General features: G+C 42.2%; 1 protein-coding gene across 3 annotated transcripts; it reads left to right on the forward strand.

The window, feature by feature from the left end:
- The first annotated feature begins 1,392 nt into the window (after positions 1 to 1,392).
- Positions 1,393 to 16,978, forward strand: crispld1a (cysteine-rich secretory protein LCCL domain containing 1a). Of its 3 annotated transcripts, none has more exons than XR_269500.4 (16): positions 1,393 to 1,778; positions 2,325 to 2,695; positions 8,471 to 8,589; positions 10,208 to 10,340; positions 10,438 to 10,553; positions 10,702 to 10,802; positions 10,889 to 11,083; positions 11,750 to 11,810; positions 11,897 to 11,963; positions 12,160 to 12,290; positions 12,398 to 12,441; positions 12,544 to 12,616; positions 12,696 to 12,771; positions 12,902 to 13,035; positions 15,995 to 16,805; positions 16,909 to 16,978. XR_269500.4 is itself a non-coding variant. In XM_005471787.4 (15 exons), the coding sequence occupies exons 2-15, from the start codon at positions 2,435 to 2,437 to the stop codon at positions 16,044 to 16,046; spliced, it is 1,563 nt and encodes a 520-aa protein (XP_005471844.1). In that variant the 5' UTR covers positions 1,393 to 1,778; positions 2,325 to 2,434; the 3' UTR covers positions 16,047 to 16,973. The 3 variants fall into 3 exon arrangements, 1 of the variants encoding a protein (XP_005471844.1); XR_269499.4 differs by having other exon boundaries at positions 15,995 to 16,101; positions 16,616 to 16,973; XM_005471787.4 differs by having other exon boundaries at positions 15,995 to 16,973.
- Positions 16,979 to 22,109: the final 5,131 nt, after the last annotated feature.

Below are 22,109 nucleotides of genomic sequence, written 5' to 3' on the forward strand. Positions count from 1 at the left end.
GAGCCGACAGTAAACCCCGGGTTTATGGAAGTTCAGAGTGAGTCACCAAAGTGAGCTCTGTATCACATTTAATGAAGTAGGTTAGACAAGCAGAGGCAGCCTGGAAGAAAGGTTTTTATATACGTCTTGTTCTCAGTTCCCACTGATAGTTCATCAGCTGGGGGCTGTGGTGGAAGAAAGTAAAGGAACTCAAGCACACACTTATTTGTTTTGTTTTTATTGCATTATTTATCTGTCAGATAACAAAATGCATTTTTTAGGATTGAACCAGACGTGCACAGTCAGCTTGGCTTGTTTCACAGCATGACTACGAGATGCTTCTGTTGCAGTTTCCATAAAAGAATTTATTTCAAAGTTTAAAGGTAAAATCATCAGCTGTACATCTGAAAAGCTACTGCTTACACATTAACAATCCAATAATAATAATAATAATACACCAGCCACAGGCCCATTTCTGTGCAAAGATAAACTGTACTTATAACTCTTTTAAGCTAATTTTGGGTTTCATAACTTCATAGTTTCATTAAAATTACACTTTAGTCCACAACCGGCGTTTCATTTGTTTATAATACATCAGTCGTGAAATTTGGCACAGATTATAAACCTTACAACTTCAAATTCACAGGCATCCACACATAGTTGAGTTTTCTGTGTAGTGCTTGATACACCTGATGTGTAAGTGCTAAAAACATCAAGGAGTCATAGAAACAAGGGGATTTACTTAGTGTTGGGGAGCAGGGGAAAAACTCCTGCACATGCTTGTCTTGGCCAGCCTGCGGTTTATTGTAAAACACAAGAACATTGTGCCTCCCCTGGTGGAAAAGTAAGCCTGTCCGGGTAGAGGGGGGGTAAACACACCCAGGTCTACTGTTTCCACATGTGCCATAGCTACCAGTAAAAAATGACCAGATGACAAAAGACAAAACGTGCCTGTTTCCATTATGGAATTCAGTCTGTGTTGCAGGAGAGAGCGGGGAAACAGTGACGACAGGTTCACTGCTTGGCTTGGTTCTCTAGTTATAACACCCCCCACCTCAGAAAAAAAAAAGAAAAAAGAAGAAGACAGAGAGTCACCTGTGAACAGCCAGACCTGGGAAAATGAGGTAGATCTGATTTAAGTTAATGCGGTTTTGAACAAAATCACTTTCCAGGCTGAAATCACAAAACGCTAATGACGAGCCAATCAAAGATCAGGTGGTATAACTAATAAATGACGTCACGATCATTATAAACTCATTGTCAGAATCAATAAATATAAAGAAAACGTTTATCTGAAATCTTTTTGTGCGTTTTAGAGTCTCACAGTATGAAGTTTACTTTCTGCGCGCATTACTGGAGAAAGAAATATGCACGCACTGCCCCGGAAGCGCACAGAGGTCTCGCCATGAAGCGGTGTGGGCTGTTTCCAAAGTTAGGAGAGGCGTGGTCAGGGGCGGCTCTCTGGAAGCCCAGCCAAGTTTAGGATAAAATGTGGATAAGTGATGCTTTGGCGGCTTTGGTGCAAAAATCCTGAAAGAAGAAAGACCAGCCTTCTTCTTCTTTTTCTACTTCTTCTCTTTTTTCCCCCCCAAACTGATGAAAACCGAATGAAGCTACCACATCACATCTTTGATTTACGTGCTATGGCAGCCAGCGACAATCATCACACCGCTCCACCTGAGCTCTGCAACACAAACTGAAGGCGGATTTTTTCCCCCTTCTTCTTGCTGCACAAGTTTCATCACAGCCAGATCTCTGTCAGAACCTCAAGGAGTGGGCTTCATTCCAATTCATTAAAGGTAAATTATTTCCAAAGTCTGCACTAAATCACACCACTCCATTTCTGTTTTAATATGCATTACTCTTCACATTTTCCATTAGATATTGGCTCGTAATATCAGCTTCTGTCATCATCCTTGCTTGCACACACACTTCCAGTGAGAGCTTGTGTTTATATAGGCTTGGTAAAAGCAAAAGCTACATTATTCACCATCCTGTACCCTTAACTGCATTTATTGCAGCTGTGCTGTTTACTGTGATTTGTAATGCTGTGTTCTTTCCTTCTAAAGCTTTCCTTTTATTATTTGGATTTAGGGGGAAAGTTGTAAAAATTGATTTCTTTAATCCAGGCTTAATCCAAACTAGTCATTCCCAGCCTGCCAGCTTACCCTCAGTGAACCCCATTAGCTTACCTGTGGCAGCGCACCAGACTAAGTGCCTGCAAGCCAACACACTGTCCTCACCAAGTTCAATATTGACCCAAGTTATTCAGCAAATTTGATACAGCACTCCAACTGCAAAGCTTCCAATTATCATTTCTTTCTCTCCCCCGCTCTCTCCTTCAGGGTCCTTGTCAACTGACATTGTAGACAAAGTGTGTCTGCGCTGGCACAAAAATATTTTTCCACCCTATCCATCCTGCTCGAGTTTATCGTTATCACCGGCGTTTCCAAGGATGAGGCTTGGATCCCTGCACCGGCTGAGAGGCGTGTCCTTGCTCCTGCTGCTCCAGACGACGACTTCCATGGTGATGCTTCCAAACTCCACAGGCTGGGAGCAGATTTTGGACAAGTATCTGGACGAGGACGGCGACTGGTGGGAGGCCAAACAGAGGGGGAAGAGGGCCATTACTGACAGCGACGCTCAGCTCATCCTGGACCTTCACAACAAGCTCAGAGGCCAAGTTTACCCTCCTGCTTCCAACATGGAGTACATGGTAGGTGCAGGTGTTGTCTGTGCGTCTTCGGTGATTTAGAGTTCATGCAGTTAACGCATGTTTTGACCCTTTTCTGAACTCTCGCACATTTGTGGCCCATATAGCTTAGTGAAATGACCCAGTCACCAGACTGCCTGGCGTTTGTCCCACTTGGCTCACACTTGCAGCATGCCAGCATCTAAGCACCCTCACACATGAGCCCAAACACAAAGAGACACACACACACTTAACTTTGTACCCACGTGACTTTGGTCATTTTTGCCAGAAGCGAAGAATTCTCACCACCTTGCCAATGATCACATTTCTCCAATGTTTTTTTTCTGTTGTTTTCTTTTACTCATGGTAAGAGATTTGTTTGACTTTATCCTTTGGCCATCACGTGTATGTAGAGCGCCAGATCACTTTTCACAGTGCAATTAGAATCAGAGCACGGCACCGGGGCTCGTTTTACCAGCTGCCCCTCCCTCGACTCCCCTCACTAAACGCACACGGGGGATAGCACACCTTCTGAAACTTAGCAATCCACAAATCTGAAACTTTTCCAGAAGCACTACGTGTGTAGGCGCAGCTTGACCACTACAGCGCATTGCCATCTACAATAGTTAAAAGGGTAAAAATCAATGCAATGTGCAGAAAGTAATGAGATTTTATCATCTTTTCATCCACGCTTAAAGAGCTATGGAACAAAAGGCAGTATTATTCTGTGGTAAAGGCAAATAAACAGTTCCTGCTGGGGGCAATTGCTGGACTGTGTAATTGTATAATTGAGAGGTTGGACTTGAGGACCTCTAGTGTGTGTGTGTGTGTGTGTGTGTGTGTGTGTTATAGGTATGTGTATGTGAGACGCTCAGCCTGGCTGCCTTCTGGTTAAGGCCCACGCTAGAGGAGAAACGCTGAGCCAGCAGCACACAGCTCTTTTCTACTGTCTCCTGTTACACTTGGCTGTTTTTTTTTTTCTTAGCTGCAGGGGCACCCAGGGGTGAAATATGGAAAGGCAAGCAACAAGAGTATGTGAGGTGAAGGAGAATGAAAGTTAGCAAGAAATGCAAGATGAAGTGAAATAGAGGTACAAAAAAAAAACAACTCAAAAGAGTTTTTTAAATAGGAAGAGGAGGCAGAGTGAGACAGATGGAGGGAGAGAAAGCATCGCAAAACAGGTGTCAAAGTAACTGAAGTGAAGGTGAGAAAAGAGGAAATGAGCAAAAAGAAAAAAAAACTCTGAAGGGGCACGCAGTTAGGAGAGACAGCAGCATGCAAGAATAGGCACCGAAATCTCATGTGCAATTTTGTAGATGTCAGTGTGTTTCAGGCAAAAGCTGTTCAGGTCATATGTAGAGCAGGTCTTTTGGTGATTTTTAGCACTTTATTTTTAAAAGGGTGCTCCGTATTCCTCCGATTTTCCTTTGGTCCGTGTTGAACTGCTGTCACCTTTCAGAAACCTCACAGCTTCACTGTACTGGAAGACTTCATAGACATGCTCTCCTGCTCTCCTGACACACTCAGGCATGCAGACACACACACACACACACAGACATCCGCACACATAACCATTTGCCCATCAGCTCTGTTATTGTCTGCCATTGTATTAAACCACAACCCGAGTGACCCTCTGTGGCAATCATGACAGAGACTCAGTGATAACATCAATTCAAATCCCCCTCTTTCCTCCCCCTTATCGGCTTCTTTTTCTTGCCCTCTCTCTCTCTCTCTTTCTGCCTCCCTCTCCCTTATCCCTGTGGCTCCGTTCCCATTCTGTCATTATCCAAGACAGAGGCCCAAAAAATTCCCCGGATAAGCATTCACACTCTGTAGCGGTCCACAAAGCTTCAGTAGGAGGACCGCGTTTCTGCCGCTCACTCAAATGTTGACCCCACAGGTATAAACAGAGACGTGTCAGCGTTTGAAGCCCTGTAAGATAAACAAATGGCATCCTGGGAGAAAGAGCCCCACCTGCCTTGATGTTTAACTTGGCGCTGCTGGTCTGCGCTCAGGTCTGAGGTTACAGTGATGTTAGCAATGGATGATAAATGAATGGATGAATCAAGAGCTCTGCTGCCAAATGTTGAGCCTTTTAAATCATTGATGCGTAATGTGTTTAAAAAACCAAAGAAGCACAATAAGAAAACAATAAAAAAAAGCAGGATAATACATTTTCACCGGGTTAATGTCTACAGCTATATGGACGAGCATATGATGCAACGTTTCTTGCACTGGATGGTTCAGAAGTCATACACCAGCCCGGAGATGAATTCCCTCCAGTGTGTGTGTGTGTCTGTTTTTCATTACAGGTTTGCTCAGTCACAAGGCGTGGGGAAGAGAGCATCTGCCACAGGTGCTTAAAGCACATCCAGTAGATCCTATGTACAGTAATTTGGAACAATCCACCCTGAATTACTTATAATTAAACTCCTGCAAAGCCTAACAGACAAACTAACAGAAAATATGCTCTCTTGGGACCTCACCTGCACTGGTTGCCGAAAACAAGTGGCACTCTTGCATTGTCTATAAAAACATTTAAGGAGCTATGACGAGGCCTGCAGTGGCACTGTTTGGTGACGGAGATAGACACGTTTGGAGACATAAAAAGCATCCCCTGTGTTTGCTAGCTTCACAGATTGTCTTTGGCATTCCCTGACCTATTGAAAATACTTTCCGATTCCTTTTTGTGAAACCTGAGCCGTTACGCTTATTGGCACATCCTTCAAACCACCTGTTCAGAGGATTTTTTTTTTTTGATTTACGGAGGTCATCCAAGTGCTCTTTTATCCTCTAGACAATGCCATGAACTGAGGCCAACATTCCCCTACGCTGACTTAAAACACTTTGGCCTTCCATCTAGTCCTGACTCATCAGCCTTTTTTTAAAAGTCCGTAGAACCTCTGAAAGCCATCCTTCACTGCCTCCTCCAACGCCTGTCATGCGTTTCGAGCTACAGTTTGGCCAGCTCGCAATTGAAACGGCTTCCTGTCATTTGGTTCATCTGCAAAACACTGGCTGCGTAACTCCTTCTGCAATTTTGCAAATGCGATTTTCTCATCCGACAATGATTTGCTTTGCAGTGTTGCTCAAACCATGCCCCCTGTTACAGCACAATAATAGGGAGATAATGGTGTTTGCTCGGCGACAACATTCAAACAGTGGTCAGCCCCGGGAACTTTGATGTGAGCTGGTGGGAGCTAGAATGCACTGCATGAATAATTGCACGCCATCTCAAGCTGCATATATTGCTGTGGGAGTCCAAAGCTCTCAGTACACTTGCTTAATATAATGCCAAGATTATAAACATTGCTCTTCCTGCAAATGCTCACTATGAATGGGTTGCAATTGCACTTTTCATAAATATTTCGGGGAATGTCATCATAAAACTTTTCGGACCATTGACTCCAATGACGACTCAGTAATGTGTAATAGAATAAAAAACGGCATGGGTATAAAAATGAGCAGAGACACATTTACACAAACTGAGGATACACATCTTTCCTTTAATTTGTCTTATTATTTTTCCCTTGTTGTTGACTATTGTTGCTATACCGTTAAGATTTGTATTGCTGTAAATTAAGTTACCCATTTGCATCCCATTGTTCTCACCAAATCATATCACCCCTTCTGTTTTCTTTTCCCCCGGCTTTGGTTTCCCAATTCCCATGTCTGTTCCCTGCTTTTCAGTATTATTCAGCATGCACCATTGATTATGAGCAGGAAACCCACACTTGCAAAGGAAGTAGCCCTCTGGGCCTTTGGAATAGAATCAGAAAAAAAAAACAAAAAATGGCCACAAATGAAGTGTTAAGCGAAATAAGCAATGCAGTGTGCACGGCGCTGAAAGACTCAAGCAGAGGAGGTGTTTTTCTTTACGGCCCCGCGGAACTGTGGTCGAAGTGGGTGGTGGGCGGGGTGGTTCGCGGTTACAAGGCCTCCCCTGCTGGGCGAACTGTGCAAACAGCAGCGGCTTGACAAGCCAGCTGCACTCTGTACAGACTCAACAGCTGAAAAATATGTGTCTTGGTCAACACTTTCTCAACCTGCTTTCACTGCAACTTTTCAAGACAGTGGAATGAGTTTCTCAGCTGGACGGTGCCGCTTATTTTATCATTATTTAAGACGTGCCTCGAAATCATCGCACATCACGTCTTTGTGATACAAACTGTAATCTCCAAGAGCTCCAAGAAGCTGCAGCCAGAATTTGGGGTTCTTTTTCAGGCTTGAAGCCTATTGTAGTTGCAGTCACAGTAAAATGTTTTAAGACACGGAACCACCAATTTAGGGTGGAAAAAAAACACTGAACAGACCACACTCCTCATGTGGTTTGCAGATCATTCTACAGTTAGCCCTGCATACTGTATTTCAGTCTGCTTATCAGTCTATTTTTTTGCACAAAGATGTCATTCGTTGAGAAGCATCAAAGGTAAAATATTCAGATATAAATCAAACTAGAGTTGACTGGTCTCCATTAGGATTCTTCTAGTGCGGATGATGACCAAGCTTAAAAACCTTTAGTGCCTTTGTTCCAGCATTGCTGGCTATTATCCTGCCAAAAAAAGGGATACGCAACAGATAAGGCAACACTTACGTTTATTTGCGGCTCACTGCAAGCAGAGGTCACGTCGGAGCGAGATAGGGTTTCAGGTAAACAAATTCTCATTCCTGTTTTAGCCCTGCGTCTGTCACTCAACATCTGACCTTACTGTACAGGAACGACCACAGGCAACTGCAGGAGAGGTTGCTGTAACTCTGCATCCCTCTATTGGCGATGAATTTTTATGTGTTTGTTCAGTTATGTAACCTTCCCACAAGGCTCTGTTTTAAAAACTGACATTCAGCTCTGCAGTATCACGTTGGCGTCGCTGATTTTTAACAAATGCGTTTAACGGGAAGAAACAGCTGAAGAAACTGCTCGGAGTTAAGAGTTAATTTGCAGCACTGCCAGACATCCTGTTGCTAAGTAGGTGTGCGGGGCAGTTGTTTCTAGAGGGACTGAAAGTGGGGGACGGACAGTGGAGGTGGAGGTGGCTGGTGGAAGTTGAGGGGGGTTATTTTAGTATGGTTAGTGGATGAGATTTCAGTGAAGGTTAGCTGAATTCCAGGCCCCAACGTGTGAAATGCGAATATTTCTCACACCTTCACCCGTATACTCCTAATACATGTGCTCACACCCACTAACGCACATCAACTAATTGACTTTCTGGCAGAAACCTGTTATATAAGTCATCCCACACTGGAGCTGGGAGTAAACGAACACATGGCGTCCTTCAGAGGAAGTACAGTTGGTGTTTTTCTAGCATTTTTATAGTAGAATGTAGGTCAGCAGGGAGGAAGGACGCTCTTTGCATTCCCAGAAAACCCCAGAATGGGAATACGATCCCTTAGTATCCAACCAGAGCTAAACTTGACTGAGAGGGCAACTCACAGAGGGAAAGTGAAACAAAAGCTTGTACCCAGTCATCTCACTAGAGACATATGGAAGTTATTACCAAAAAAAAAAAACTTCCAAAACTTCCAACTTCCAAGAAAAGTCAGCTGAGTCGAAGTAGGAAAGGCAAAAAGCTTTACAGCAGCAGCGGCTCCTAGTTTCTCTTCCTTATCACACATAATGAATATTGCTTATTCATTATAGGTTGAAATGGTGTGCTATTTCCCCTCATGTTACTGACCACAGAGCAGTGTTTCTCTAAGCTCCTTTACCCTATAACACATTGAACTGGTTTATATGCATTTTATCACCATTTTGTTACTTTTATAATCCAGGAAACTCATTTCTTATTTGGCCTCGTGCAGGTGTGGGACACAGAGTTGGAACGTACTGCAGAGGAGTGGGCAGAGACGTGTCTGTGGGAGCACGGGCCCGCCGGCTTGCTGCCGCAGATTGGACAGAATCTGGGGGCACACTGGGGAAGGTAAATAATCGGTTATTACAGACAGTTTATGCATGTAGACTTTTATGCTATCAAACACTAAAGTTAAATATGTTTGTGGACTTCAAAGGGTGCTCTGTTGTACTTTAAGTGACCAAGTAAGCTGCAGTGTAAAAATGGTGATGATCAAGGCTGTTCAAATACAGTGAAGCCACTCTCGTGTTTAAGTGTGTTGTCCTGCTGGAGGCAGGCATCAGAGGATGGCTACACTGTCGTCATAAAGGGATGGTCAGCAACAGTACTCGGGCATTCTGACATTTAAACAATGTTCAGTTGATACTAAAAGGCCTGAAGTGTCCAAGGAAAATATCAGCGCAACATTGCACCACCAGCAGACTGAACTGTTGATAGAAGCAAGGATGGATCTATGCTCTCGTGTTATTTACACCACCAGTTAACACCAGACACAGCAGAAATCAAGACTTATCAAGTCAGACAAAGTTTTTCTTCTGTTGTCCAATTTCGGTGAGCCTGTGTGAATTGTAGCCTCAGTTTCCTGTTCTTAGCTGACAGGGGTGGCACCCAGTGTGGTCCTCTACTGTTGTAGCCCATCTGCTAAAAGGTTTTGATGTGCTGTGCGTTCAGAGATGCTGCTCTGCCTACCTTGTTGGTAACAGGTGGTTATTTGAGTTACTGTTGCCTTCCTGTCAGCTCAAAGCATCCTGGCTGCTCTCCTCTGACCTCTGGCATCAAGCAGGCATTTTTGAACAGAGAACTGCTGCTCACTGGATATTTTCTGGTTTTTGGACCTTTCTTTGCAAACCCTAGAGATAGGGTTGTGTTGGAAAATTCCAGTAGATCAGCAGTTTCTGAAATATTCCAAGCAGCCCATCTGGCACGGAAAACCACGCCACGTCCAAAGTCTCTTAAATCACCCTGTTTCTCTATTCTGATTGGCAGATAAGACATTTGCATTAACAAGCACTTGAACATTCACAAGTAATAAAGTGGCTGGTGAGTGTACAATATGTTACCCATGACTGGCATTTACCTACTGCGAGTGAGACATCAGACGCACACTGTGGCATGTATGAGAGTGGACTCAGACTTAATACAGATTTCTTTGCTCCTTTATTTCACTCAGTCTCCCGCAGAGCTCCCGAAAACAGCGCTGCTTCACACAAGAGACGCTTGTTCTGCATCTAATCATATCACTCCACAGTCGAGATGTCTGCTTAATTCTAATCAGATTAACTGGCAACACCTGGTGCCAGATCAGTGTCCTTGGTTACTGAGCACAAATGTTGATTTTCAGTTAGAGCACTCTGTTTGCCAGTGGATGATAACTATAGGTGGCACTACATGGGTTTATTAAGTGTGCTTGCCTCAGAGTTCTTGTGTCAAAACAAATCAAGCACTCCTTATCTAATGCTCAGTCATATTTACCATATATATATATATATATATATATATATATATATATATATATATATATATATATATATATGCATTTTAATATAACAGAATATCCAAGCAGAATATCCAAGTTGCAGTGAGCAGTGAAGAGCTTAATGCAAACATCTACACCAAAGGACTCATAAGACACAAGAAATGTTGCTTGGAACATTATAATCATAGATGTTCTTACCGATCTCTCCAGGTATCGTCCACCCACGTCCCATGTTCAGGCTTGGTATGATGAAGTGAAAGACTACTCCTTCCCTTACCCTCAGGAGTGTAATCCCTACTGTCCCTTCAAGTGCTCTGGCCCAGTTTGCACACATTACACACAGGTAGCTATGGATCATGACTTCTGGAAACCTTACAGATGTGCAATGAGAACATTTAAGTCATCTGTTTCTGCTTCTCCGTGTTGTCCTTCTTTTGTAGCTTGTCTGGGCTACCAGCAGTCGAATCGGCTGTGCAATCAACTTGTGTTACAACATGAACGTGTGGGGGCAGATCTGGGCCAAAGCAGTCTATCTTGTCTGCAACTATTCACCAAAGTAAGCAGATGTGTTGTGTACCAGCACTGTGAAGAGCTAACTATAGTCTCAGGTCATTTTGATGTGACATCACAGCGATCACTTGTAGTTAAAGCAGTACTGGTATGTCTGTGTTCAGTAGTTTTTGTTTGATGTTTCATGTGCACAGGGGAAACTGGTGGGGTCATGCACCTTACAAACATGGGACCCCATGCTCTTCTTGTCCCCCCAGCTATGGAGGAGGATGCAAAGACAACCTCTGCTACAAAGGTAAGAAAAAGCCACAGAGAGAGAGAGGGAGACAGAAGTCGATGCAAATGACTCCTTATCATGCCTTGATTTCTGTTTTATTTAAGGGCAAGATGACAATTCATATCCACTGCAAGAGGAAACTGAAGAGAACAACTTTATTGAACCGGAGGTCCCCCGTACCACAAATCCCCGAGCTCGGGCCTCCAGACCTGAGCCTCCCAGTTTCCCCGCTCCAGCCCCTACACAGCCCCCCGCAGAGGACCTGCAGAAGAATGAAATGGTCAACACACAGCAGATGTGTAAGCTGCCATTTGACTGTTTATTTTGGATCTAGTTTCGTCTCGAAATGGGGGGTGTACAATATGGTTTTAGGTCTGGGAGGCGCAGAGAGTGGAAGTGGAGGACAATATGTGCTGCAAAAGAAAAAGAAACCTGGCTCAGAACCAAAGAGCTTTAGAGTAGCTGCTTGCTCAGTATTGAGCTAGCGATACTGAATAAGAAGTGCAAAAAGTAGACTTTGACCTTAAATATTTTTCTTGCAATTTATCTTAAATTGCTTTGATGCTGTGTAGTCCTTATCTGTCATCTCCCTGATTAACCCTGGCACTTTCTGGAGTCTACTCAATATTGCAAGTCACTCTTTGGAGCAGAGAGGGGAGGTCTATTTTAGCATGAGCCCCTGAGTGTGTGTTTGTTTTTGGCTTGCTGAGAAGGGTTGAGGGGTGAGAGCGGCTCGCTGTGGTTTTTAAATGGCTTCCTCTCTGCAGCACATTGGGGCCTGTGCTCGTAAGATGAGACACATCCTCTAGTTTTGCTGACCACCCTGAACCTGAATTCTTGTCTTTTATTCTTGAAGCGTCTCCACTCGAGTCTTTTAGGAACTAGTCATCTGCATAGGAGCCGCTAGTTCACGCATGCTGTTTCCTGCAGGAGAACTCAAAGACCTCTGTGTTTATGTGTTCCAGCCCAGCTAGTGACCTGTGACACTAAGCTTCGGGATCAGTGCAAAGGAACAACATGCAATAGGTACAGTGAAGACGAAGCATTAATAGGGTGCGGTGCAGAATGTGCAGTTCACATATTCACATGGTTATTTTTGCATTGACACACAGATACGAGTGCCCAGCTGGATGCCTAGATGCTACAGGAAAAGTAGTTGGCACAGTGTACTATGAAATGGTGAGTGCACATGTAGCTAGTCTACTCTGAGGGAAGATTAAAAAACATTTGGACACTACAGTGTTTTTTCATGAGGTGTGCAAGATGAAGCTTTGGGGAAAAAGATGTTTTATACTTTGAGGATACGTCTTAATTTATCCAAATTTCTTACTAAATACAGTATAAATGGTGTTTCTTTGTATCTCTTTTGTTGCAGCAATCCAGTGTGTGCAGAGCTGGTCTACATGCTGGTGTCATAGATAATGATGGAGGATGGATGGATGTAACAAGGCAAGGAAGAAAGCACTTTTTTATCAAATCCTACAAGAATGGCATCCAGTCACTTGGGTGAGACAGCAATAAATTTACACCAATGACAACTGATTGTTAAGTATAATGAAAGTGAATAGAAATAATAACACCTAATGTTGCTGTATTCATTTTCCCCTTGACAGAAAATATCAAAGTGCTAACTCCTTCATAGTCTCCAGAGTGACAGGTTAGTCTGGCGACGTCACGCTGTGCATGTAGATATGTTGTCATTTGTTTCCAGCTTCTCATTATGAGCTTTGCTGACACTCGCTGTGTTTCCTTCTTACAGTCAAAGCCATCACATGTGAAACCACAGTTGCACAACTGTGTCCATACGAAAGGCCTGTAAAACACTGTCCAAGGTATGCACCTCCCTGTATCGCACGCTCTCTCTGGTTATCAGAGCTGCCTAGCATCATGTCTGTTCATCATTCGTCTTAGGTTATACTGCCCGAGAAACTGTGTAGAAGAGAATCCTCACATATCCAGAGTGATCGGTACCAGAATATACTCTGATGTAAGTCCCTGTTTTTGAAGGTGAACTTGTCAGACACTAATTCACACTACTTTGGGGCTGTCAGCATTTTAGAGACAGAAATGAATGAACATTTCTGACATGTTTTCCTTCCTCTTGCATGCTCCTGTAGAAGTCCAGTATATGTCGAGCGGCCGTCCACGCCGGAGTCTTCAGGAACGATGTGGGTGGTTACATCGATGTGATGCCAGTGGACAAGCGAAAACACTACATCGCCTCGTACCAAAATGGCATTTCCTCAGAGAGGTATTGGATGACTAACCTCACAATCTTATAAGAGGGGAAAATATTTCTCTCTCTCTCTCCCTACATATATATATATATATATATATATATATATATATATATATATATATATATATATATATATATATATATATATATATAGATATATAGATATATATATATATATATATATATAGATATATAGATATATAGATATATATATATATATATATATATATATATATATATAGATATATATATATATATATATATATATACACATACAATAAAAGAAGGACAAAATAAATAATGCATAATGGTATCCTATCTCTGTTTTATAATACCAATATAGATCTATTGTTTGGGGGGTTTACTGGTCCTGTGTCAGCATTCAGCCTTAATACATGACAGGAAAGTGAAGAGGTTAATGCACTTGCACCCAGAGTGGAGCAGTAAGAAATCAATGCCTCTCAGGTATCCACTCTCCTCTCCTTGTGGACCTAATCGTTTCAAGATGCAGGCAGTTACATCCTGTATGCAGTGCACGCGGTAGAGTCATTTGCATTCTTGTAGTTTAAAATAATGAATTGCTTGGCAATTAGTGTACACAAGAGGAGTGCATCTTCGTGTAGTTCTAGACGTGGTTTGCTTTCTGGTAGAAGGTCAAAAAGGACGACCAATAGACAAGGATTTAAAGCTTAATATAGTTAAACAGATAAATTAAAAACGACAACAAAAAGGACAGAAATAAAAAGGTAATGCATGTAACCGAGGAAACAGGGTCTTGTTACCATTTATCTCAAAGGAGGTCAATACTGAATGAGATTTTAGACAATTTTTTGCTTGGTCCTAACAGGAAAGTGGATGAATTAATGCAAATCGGGTTGAGGAAAGAAGCTGCAAAGAAGGATTTTGTTTGGCAGAAACGTATCTGGTTTCTTGTACGGTCACATGTGATCTAAATGAATCTGTGAAATGGCGTTCGATTGCTCTAATTTGCTATATGGTATAGAAATAGAAGTCGTCATCACCGAAAAGCTGACTTGCTGCATTTGAAGGTGCTGTGTTGCTGAATATTTAGTAAACATAATACAGCTGAAAAGTAGCTAGCATCACAAAAGCTAAAAAGATGAAATATATGCGGCACAGACAACTAGTATCTTCAAAGAAATTTTTGTCTGTGTTTGTTTCTTTGTCTCTCAACTCCTCTTGGACCAACAGGAGTTGAGCGACCAAACTTTGCACACAGGTTTATCTTAGTCCTCTGAAGGTTCTCATCTATATCAAATATTATGACATCATCATGTTGCCTATGCAACTATAACATCTTGTAAAAGCATTGTGTCATTTTAATTGCTTGGCAGTCAGCTAACAATGGGCTGGAATGGCCTGTTTGTAATCTTTTGTTCACCCAGAATGGTGGTTGCTAATGCTTACATCCGTATTAGCAACCACAAGCTAAAATAACCAATTTTTAGCATATGAACAACACCTAGCATCTCTGTTGTTTTTGTCTCCCCCTTCTGGCAGCAAAAATAATTACATAAACACAGCTGACAACAGTTAGTAACTTTTTTTTTAGACTGTAATTTTTTCTCTGAACGAGTTCCTTTTCTGTCTAGAGCACCAGAAACTTTCCTTTTCTTTGGGCGTTTCTACCACACGCCTAGCTGATATACTCTTCTCCATCCTGCTCTGTGGTTTCTCCCTTCTTCAGTTTTAGCAAACCGGTTATTTTTTGTTAATATAAAATTCATCTCTACTGGAGTGCCAGCATGGGAATGTCACCACAGATGCCAGATTCAGAACTCTGGTATACTGGAAAATACACATCCATTTACATGGCTCTGATAGGTTTAATCAGCACTGTGTGAACCCACTTGGCGAGCGCTTGGATGTAACAGCTGGTCATGTATATGTAACAGCTTCTCACTCCAGCTTTAACAATGCCACAGCCAAGGACAGCACTATACATAAGATGAAACACCTCAGCTAGTTTGCAAATAGAGCACTTCATCGTCGACATAGGGGTGTACATCTGCTTATACCGCCCCGACATTTTTCATTTGTCTAATCCGACGAAGAGGGTTGAGAGTAGATTACCTTGTTTGGTGCCATGTGCTAACACAGAGTAGGAAACAAGAGATATCACTGGTTTTTACGGTGGCTGTTGGAATGTTAAGAAGCTTAAAGCGGCCTATAAAGTACTCAAACAAATTCAAATCTGTGCTGTGTAACGCTGTCTTCTGAATGTAGAAGAACCAGCAGATGTGATCTTTGAGTCAGGAGACTCAGTGTCTCTGGTATAAAATTAGAGATTGCTGTTATTAAATTCTCCTGCACGCCAAGGTATTGCTATGCTAATAAGGTGAAAGCATGTGTTGAATTTATGCTGCACCACCTTGCAACAATATTAAGGCCACAGGTTCATACCAGCCACTCTTCAAAGTGACCTAGATACAGTGTAGTCTGTTCCAGTTTTTAAGAGAAATTAAATTGCACCTACTGTGGTCTGCAGAATCACTACGCTTCCCATGACCTATGTAGAGGGGAGACTTGCATGCACAGCCTCATTCATTCAAAGCCCTTTCCTCCTCCTTTTCATCTCCTTGCTCTTACCATGCCTGTCGCCACTTAATTTATCTTTGTCACTCTGCTAAGATACCTGACGTCTGCCCATCATTTATCTGTCTCCCTTACCTTTACAACATGTCTGTCTTTGCTGGGTGACCACATGAAGTTCCTCGTGTTTGTGTATTAATGGGTGGTTTACCTGTTTTTTTTTCACTGAACTTCAGCCTCCATCTGTTTGTGTCCTGTCTGTCATCAAAGCGTCAGACAGCACACTGCCACGGACATTTCTCCACAAAACCAGTCGATCTGTTTGTGTGTGTCTGTCATGTAGGCTGGGACACGTTCTGTATCTGACACATGCAGCACCCAGACTCACTCTCCCTCTTGTTGTTCTCCTTCCCTGCAGCCTTCAAAACCCTCCCGGAGGGAAGGCGTTCCGGGTGTTCGCTGTGATTTGAGAGCCCCAGAGGGCAGCTTCGCCAAACAGAAAATCGCACTCGTGCTGTTGAAAAGGTGGTAATCAAGCCATGTTGTCAAACTCAATGACTGAAATGTTTCTGGCTTTGCTACACTACACGGGTTAGAGGTTGTCACTATGGCAACGGAAGCCCTGCAACAAAAAAGAAACTTGACATGCACGCAATGAGAACCATGAGTTTTTGTCAGCTTTAGCAGGAAATGTTAAAAACTGTAAATATTGCTGATTACTTTGTTGTACATATTTGTTAATATAGTATTACATTTATATTGCCTTTGTAGCAAATATCTGTGTATGAATATTAATTATAGAAATGTATTATATGACCTTATAATGGCACTTCAGAGATAATATCACTTTTATATTAAGTCTGGCACATTTATTGGTGCTTTTGCTACATTTAGTACTTTTGGATTGGGGAAATTTGTTATTCATTTATTTTTGTATGGTTAGACACTATAACATTATGACTTGTAAAGGATGCTGCTATATGTTTTAAGTATTGTTGCTGTGATCACCTGTTCGATGAATTTCTTTGTAATTTTCCAGAAAATGTGGTTTAGTTCAAACTGCCTGCAGGTCGGGAAGTATGCTCATCTCTCTGGGATTCACCATTCACCTTTCATCGTGAATTTCATTTTACTGGATGCCGTTGCTCCAAAGAAAAATGATGCCCGATTAGTAATCGTTTTTGACACTGATACAGAGAAACAAAAGCACGTCTTAAAAATCTCATAAAGTATGTCGTGCAGTATACTTCCATACAGCATGCTTTCTTTTAAGCTGCAGTCGTTACAACGGGCAAGTAACTCTATTCTCATCTCTGTTTTCCTTGCATATAGATTTTCCTACCTTGGGATTGTTAGGAAAAGTTCATTTTGCAATAAAACAATAGAATGACCACATATTTCTATTAGCCGCTTTCTTCTTCCATTTTGAGTCTGTTAAAGTTAATTTGATTTAAAAAGCTGTTTGCATTATACATTTAAATACTCTCACTTGCTATTTCATTAGTTGCACCTTGATTGTACTGAGTTGGACCCCATGTGCCTTCAAAACTGACTCCACTCAACAAGGTGTTGGAAACAATCCTCAGAGTTTTTGGTCCATATTGACATGATAGCATGACACAGCAGCTGCTGATGTTTCATCTGTGCATCCATGATGCAAATCTCCTGTTTCCCAACATCCCAAAGGTGCTCTACTGGATTGAGATCTGGTTATGATGGATGCCGTTTGAATACCGTGAAATCATTGTCATGTTCAAGAATCCAGTTTTGAGATGATGTGAACTTGTGCCATGGTGTGTTATCCTGCTGGAAGGAGAAGATGGGTACACTGTGGTCACGGAGGGCTGGAAACGGTCAGCTAAAATACTCAGGTAGACTCTTATATTTAAGCAATTCTCATTTGGTTGAGAAAAATCCCCCACACCATTACACCACCACCAGTCTGAACTGGATGTTTTCATGTTGTTTACACCAAATTCTGAGCCTACCATCCAAATATCACAGCCTGTTTAAAATGCAGCCGCTTCTGCTGCTGTAGCACATCTTGTGTTCAACTTGTGCTCTTCTGCATACCTTGGTTGTAACAAGCGATTATTTGAGTTACTGTTTCCTTCCTTCAGCAGTCTGCCCAATGAGCTCATTCATTAGATTAATGAGCAGGTGTATATACCTGGTGACTGTACATAGGAATTTTTATAATTATTAGGTTCACCCAACCCATATTACCCAAATAATATGGAATAAACTTTTGATCCACTGCCCTAATATTGTAACTGAAAATATATTTTTGAAAAATTAGAAATTGTTCAGACTTATTTTGGAATACCTCCTGAGTGTCTGCCACCAGGGAGAGAAGCTATCACTCCTCATTCACTTGGGAGCAACAGTCAAACAAAATGACCAGTCAATAATAGATTTCACCATGTCCATGTCCGGCAGCGTTATGATGTCTGGAGGGCCGCAATAGGTCTTGAATTAAGCCGTCAGTCTTTGTTACTCCCCAGACAAGTGATACTAAATTTTATGGCCTTAATGTACAGCCACTGGCCTGGTGACACCAATGTGACAGAGTATACATGGATTTATGTTCAATTAATTGTGTCTGTGCCAGTGCGTCTAAGCTTAGGATTCATAATTACATATCTGTGTAAATTAGCAAATGTCAGTGTACAAATAGAAAAATACAGGCAGACCCTCACAACAATTGGTGAACAGTGAAAACATTTAGAGGAGGCTGACTCATGTTTGTAACTTCATTTAGACCATATAATTGCTCCAGAACTAGAGAACAAATACAGTAAAATAGCACTGAAATATATACTAAATCCAAGCAGCCGGTATATAACATGCATAGATGTGTACACTTGTATTGTACATAAGCCACTGTGTATTGAGTTTTACATAATGGCATTATTTATCTTTACTCTGACAAACCATTGCTCTGTTCATATTTATATCAATGCTTGCTGCAGTGTCAACACATAAACACATCATGTTTTGATTAATCTTGATCGCTTGCCTGATTGGCCGAGCTCCACAGCTAAAGGGGCCGTAGAGAGACTGATGCAGAAAACAGAGCCATACATCAGACAGGTGTCAAAATTCACAGTGGGATGGAGTGATAGGTGGCATTCAGAGGCTCGGAAGAATGAAAAGTAAGAGGGTGAGCAGGACGGTGAAAGGGAGGGAAAAATGGGGGAGAGATAACCTGAAGGTTTGAGAGAACGGTCTGAACATCTTAATGATGTGATGACGCTGCATTCCCAACTGTGGGTACGTTTTATGAAGATGTAACTCTCATGAAAGGCTTTGTTGGACAGTTAGCCTATTTATTTAAAAGAAAATCCTCTGTGTCTTCAAATAATTAAAGAAGAGGTGCAACACATTAGTTGAAAGTGATGGATTATTGTGTGCTTTCACATGCAACCCACCGAGACTGCCCACTGGACCCACCAGACAGCCGAGGATGCATTAGGTGCAAACTGACAGAGCGACAGCTATGGGCCCATTAGGACCAAGGAGACTGAGTGCCGTGAAGACAGATGGGATGAAAGACAAGCTTGCAGCTAGCAGGGTCTGCATGGTGCCACCAGTGTTTTCAGACTGTCGTTTAAAATAAGGAAGGCCATTAATAACCCCCTCACTCCGCTCTGCTCTGCTGCAGTCTGGCACTTCTTGCGAAGCTAAATGTGGCGCTGCATGGCAGCAGACTGGCAGACTGTGTCAAAGAGACCGCATATACCTGAGGAGAGGGGAAGAGAGAGGATAGACAGGCAGGCAGCGATATGTGTGTGTGTGTGTGCGTGTGTTTGTGCATGTGCTGTACATTTGGGTTTAATTGTATTTTTTTACTTACTCACCTGTTTGTTTATGTACAGTGTCTGGCCCAATATAGTTGGATGGGAATCAGATAGCAGTGATGCAGTCAGGGAAGCCGTCAGCACCGAGGTGAAAAGTTATGGTTGCCAGTGGTAATGACTGGATTCCTTCTTGTCAAGCCTTTACTTTGGCAGACAAACAAAACATAGCATTTGACAGGGAGTGGGCTTTTTTTTTTTTACTCTTATGATCCAAAAATATTACATGTACATAGCCACACTGTGAATTAGTTTTTTGCAAAGATGGAGTGGGTACTTTGGCGGAGAAAAAAAATACGCTTTTCCTGAGTGGCAAGGTGAGTCATATAATTATTGAGTTATTTTGGGCCTAGATGCTTTTAAAACAAACCTCTGACAAATCTTAGACATTTGATTTATAACAACCATTCATTAGCAACCGTGACCAACAAACCCGACTACTTGAGTGAAGTTTGAAATCATACAGCATGTACTCGAAATGCTGCCGCAGTCCTTAAAGCTGGAGAGTTGTGCTGCAATAACAAAATATCAAAAATAATACTTTGAATGTGTCAATCAAGAGGCCAAAAGGGGATCGTTCAACATCAACGGCTTCTGTTTGGCTCGTTGCCCGTGCTTGTGCGCTTATCCACCTTAAAAACACAGAACAGGTTGCCTGCACGCTTGTGGTCATTATTTCTATCCACGCCTTGCAGAAGCGAGAGCAATGTGTGACACGCTGAGCTGCAGGCAGTGTGATTTAACAGTGTCAAACTAATGGTTAACTTCGTGTGAATGGCTATGTGTATCTGTTACATGAGCCTAAGTGGTGCTTATTGGATCCTAGAACCAAACAGTGCCATTCGAGAGCGCTGTACCTGCAGCGGCTACACAATGTCAACAGCTGAGCCTCGGCCAATGTGTTGTACCAGGTTAATTGCGGGGCGCTTTAACAGATCAAATACACCCTCTGTCTTCCAATCCAACACAAATAAAAGAGGCTTTCCGCAAGAAAAGGTTCCTTTGTTTCACAGAAAATTAAGAAATGTGAGCTCTTGTGCTGCAGAAAGATTATTTTGCCCTTGTATACTCAGGCCAGTAAAGCTAGTTAAGAACATCTGGCAAACTTTTTTTTTTTTTGCTTTTTTCTTTGCACATTATGCTAAACACAATACTGTGCATCTACATATTAACATGGTAGCTGCTCCACGCTCTGTTTTGGTTTTCCTCTCACTTGTACTCTGTGTGTAAACACTGATTAACATAAATGAATCTTACTTCTTCCATGGCAAAACTGCAGCTATATTTTAAATGCTTCAGCGCTAAGAGGGGGAAAAAAAACTGCCCACAGATGGTTTATAGTCAACAATTTGCACACATACAACACCAGCAGTGACATTTGTTCCTGTATAAATAAAGTGAAACAGTTTTATGCTGTGAATTCAGATGTGGGCCACATGTAGACGTCTTTTTAAAACAAGCACTGAGGACCAAAGTTGGGAAAGTTGGGCTTACAGTACCTCACCGGGAGGGGCTGGCTGCCTCCCAGACTGCACGGCTGGTAGATTTGCGCCTCAGCATAAATAAGGACAAGTCTGCATCAAAATAGCTTCTTAAAACAACAAATTAATACATATTTATTTGTGAAGTGTAGGTTTTATTATTTAATTGAGCCACTGAGTCCAGCATCTCTCTCTTGCCAAAGGATCAATGTTTAACAGCAGCCCTACTTTTGAATATAATATTTCTAAAAATCAACAGCTAAACGGGCAGAGGTTTCCTGTTTATCCTCCAAATGCAGCTCAATTGAGAATGAATGAATTATAACTATAATAAGAGTGCTTTAGCTGAGATATGTGTCAACCTTTATGCATAAAGCCATGGATAACAACAGGAAATGGACTGAATTTCAAAGAACCCTGCCTCTCCGAGGCACAAGCTGCATGTAAAGCAAGCACAAGTCTGCAAAGTGAAGCAAAGATACAAATGTTGAGACAGAGCTGGGACAAAGTATAACATACCTTCCAATAAAGCAAGAAACAGACTGAAAAACTACATGCTGCAAAGTTAAGGGTCATGGCCAAAAAAATCAGGCCAAGCACAGCAGATGGGCACACACACTTCTTTGCAGTCAGTCATAATACTAGAAAAAGGAAGTGGAGGAGTCTTGGGCCAAGGCCTAGAGGGCTCAGGGGTAGTGGAAGAAGAGCAGAGCATGGAAAGTGAATACTAAGAGAACTCATGAAACAATGCAGTTCATAGTAAACTACATCAAACAGAATAAAAGTTTATTTTCAATTTTTTTTGTGCAAGTCAGCAAAAATTATTCCTTTTGTAGCCGCCTGCAACAAATGGAACAGTAGAAAGACTTGTGAGCAGCGGGCAAACACACATTTCTATTTCAGAAGTGTAGCACCGTGTTTATATTGGGATCATGGTCAAGGTGCACTGAGTGCAAAATATAAAGAGCTGCAGCGAATCAGGCACCGACGATGGGCCGCAAAATCACGGACTGGGCAGTCCCTGGACTCTGACGTCATCGCTGACCTTTCATGTATTTATGGAGGAGGTTTGATTTCCACTCTTTTTCCATCCTCACACACGAGTCGTTGTAATGCGGGCCGTGGAGGTAAAAGAGTAGCTTTGTTCTGACCTGGATGGTGAGCACTGGAGTCGTGTGCTTCTGCCAGTCCCGAA

This window comes from Oreochromis niloticus, linkage group LG9, assembly GCF_001858045.2.
Source record: "Oreochromis niloticus isolate F11D_XX linkage group LG9, O_niloticus_UMD_NMBU, whole genome shotgun sequence".
In the NCBI taxonomy this organism is placed as follows: Eukaryota; Metazoa; Chordata; class Actinopteri; order Cichliformes; family Cichlidae; genus Oreochromis; species Oreochromis niloticus.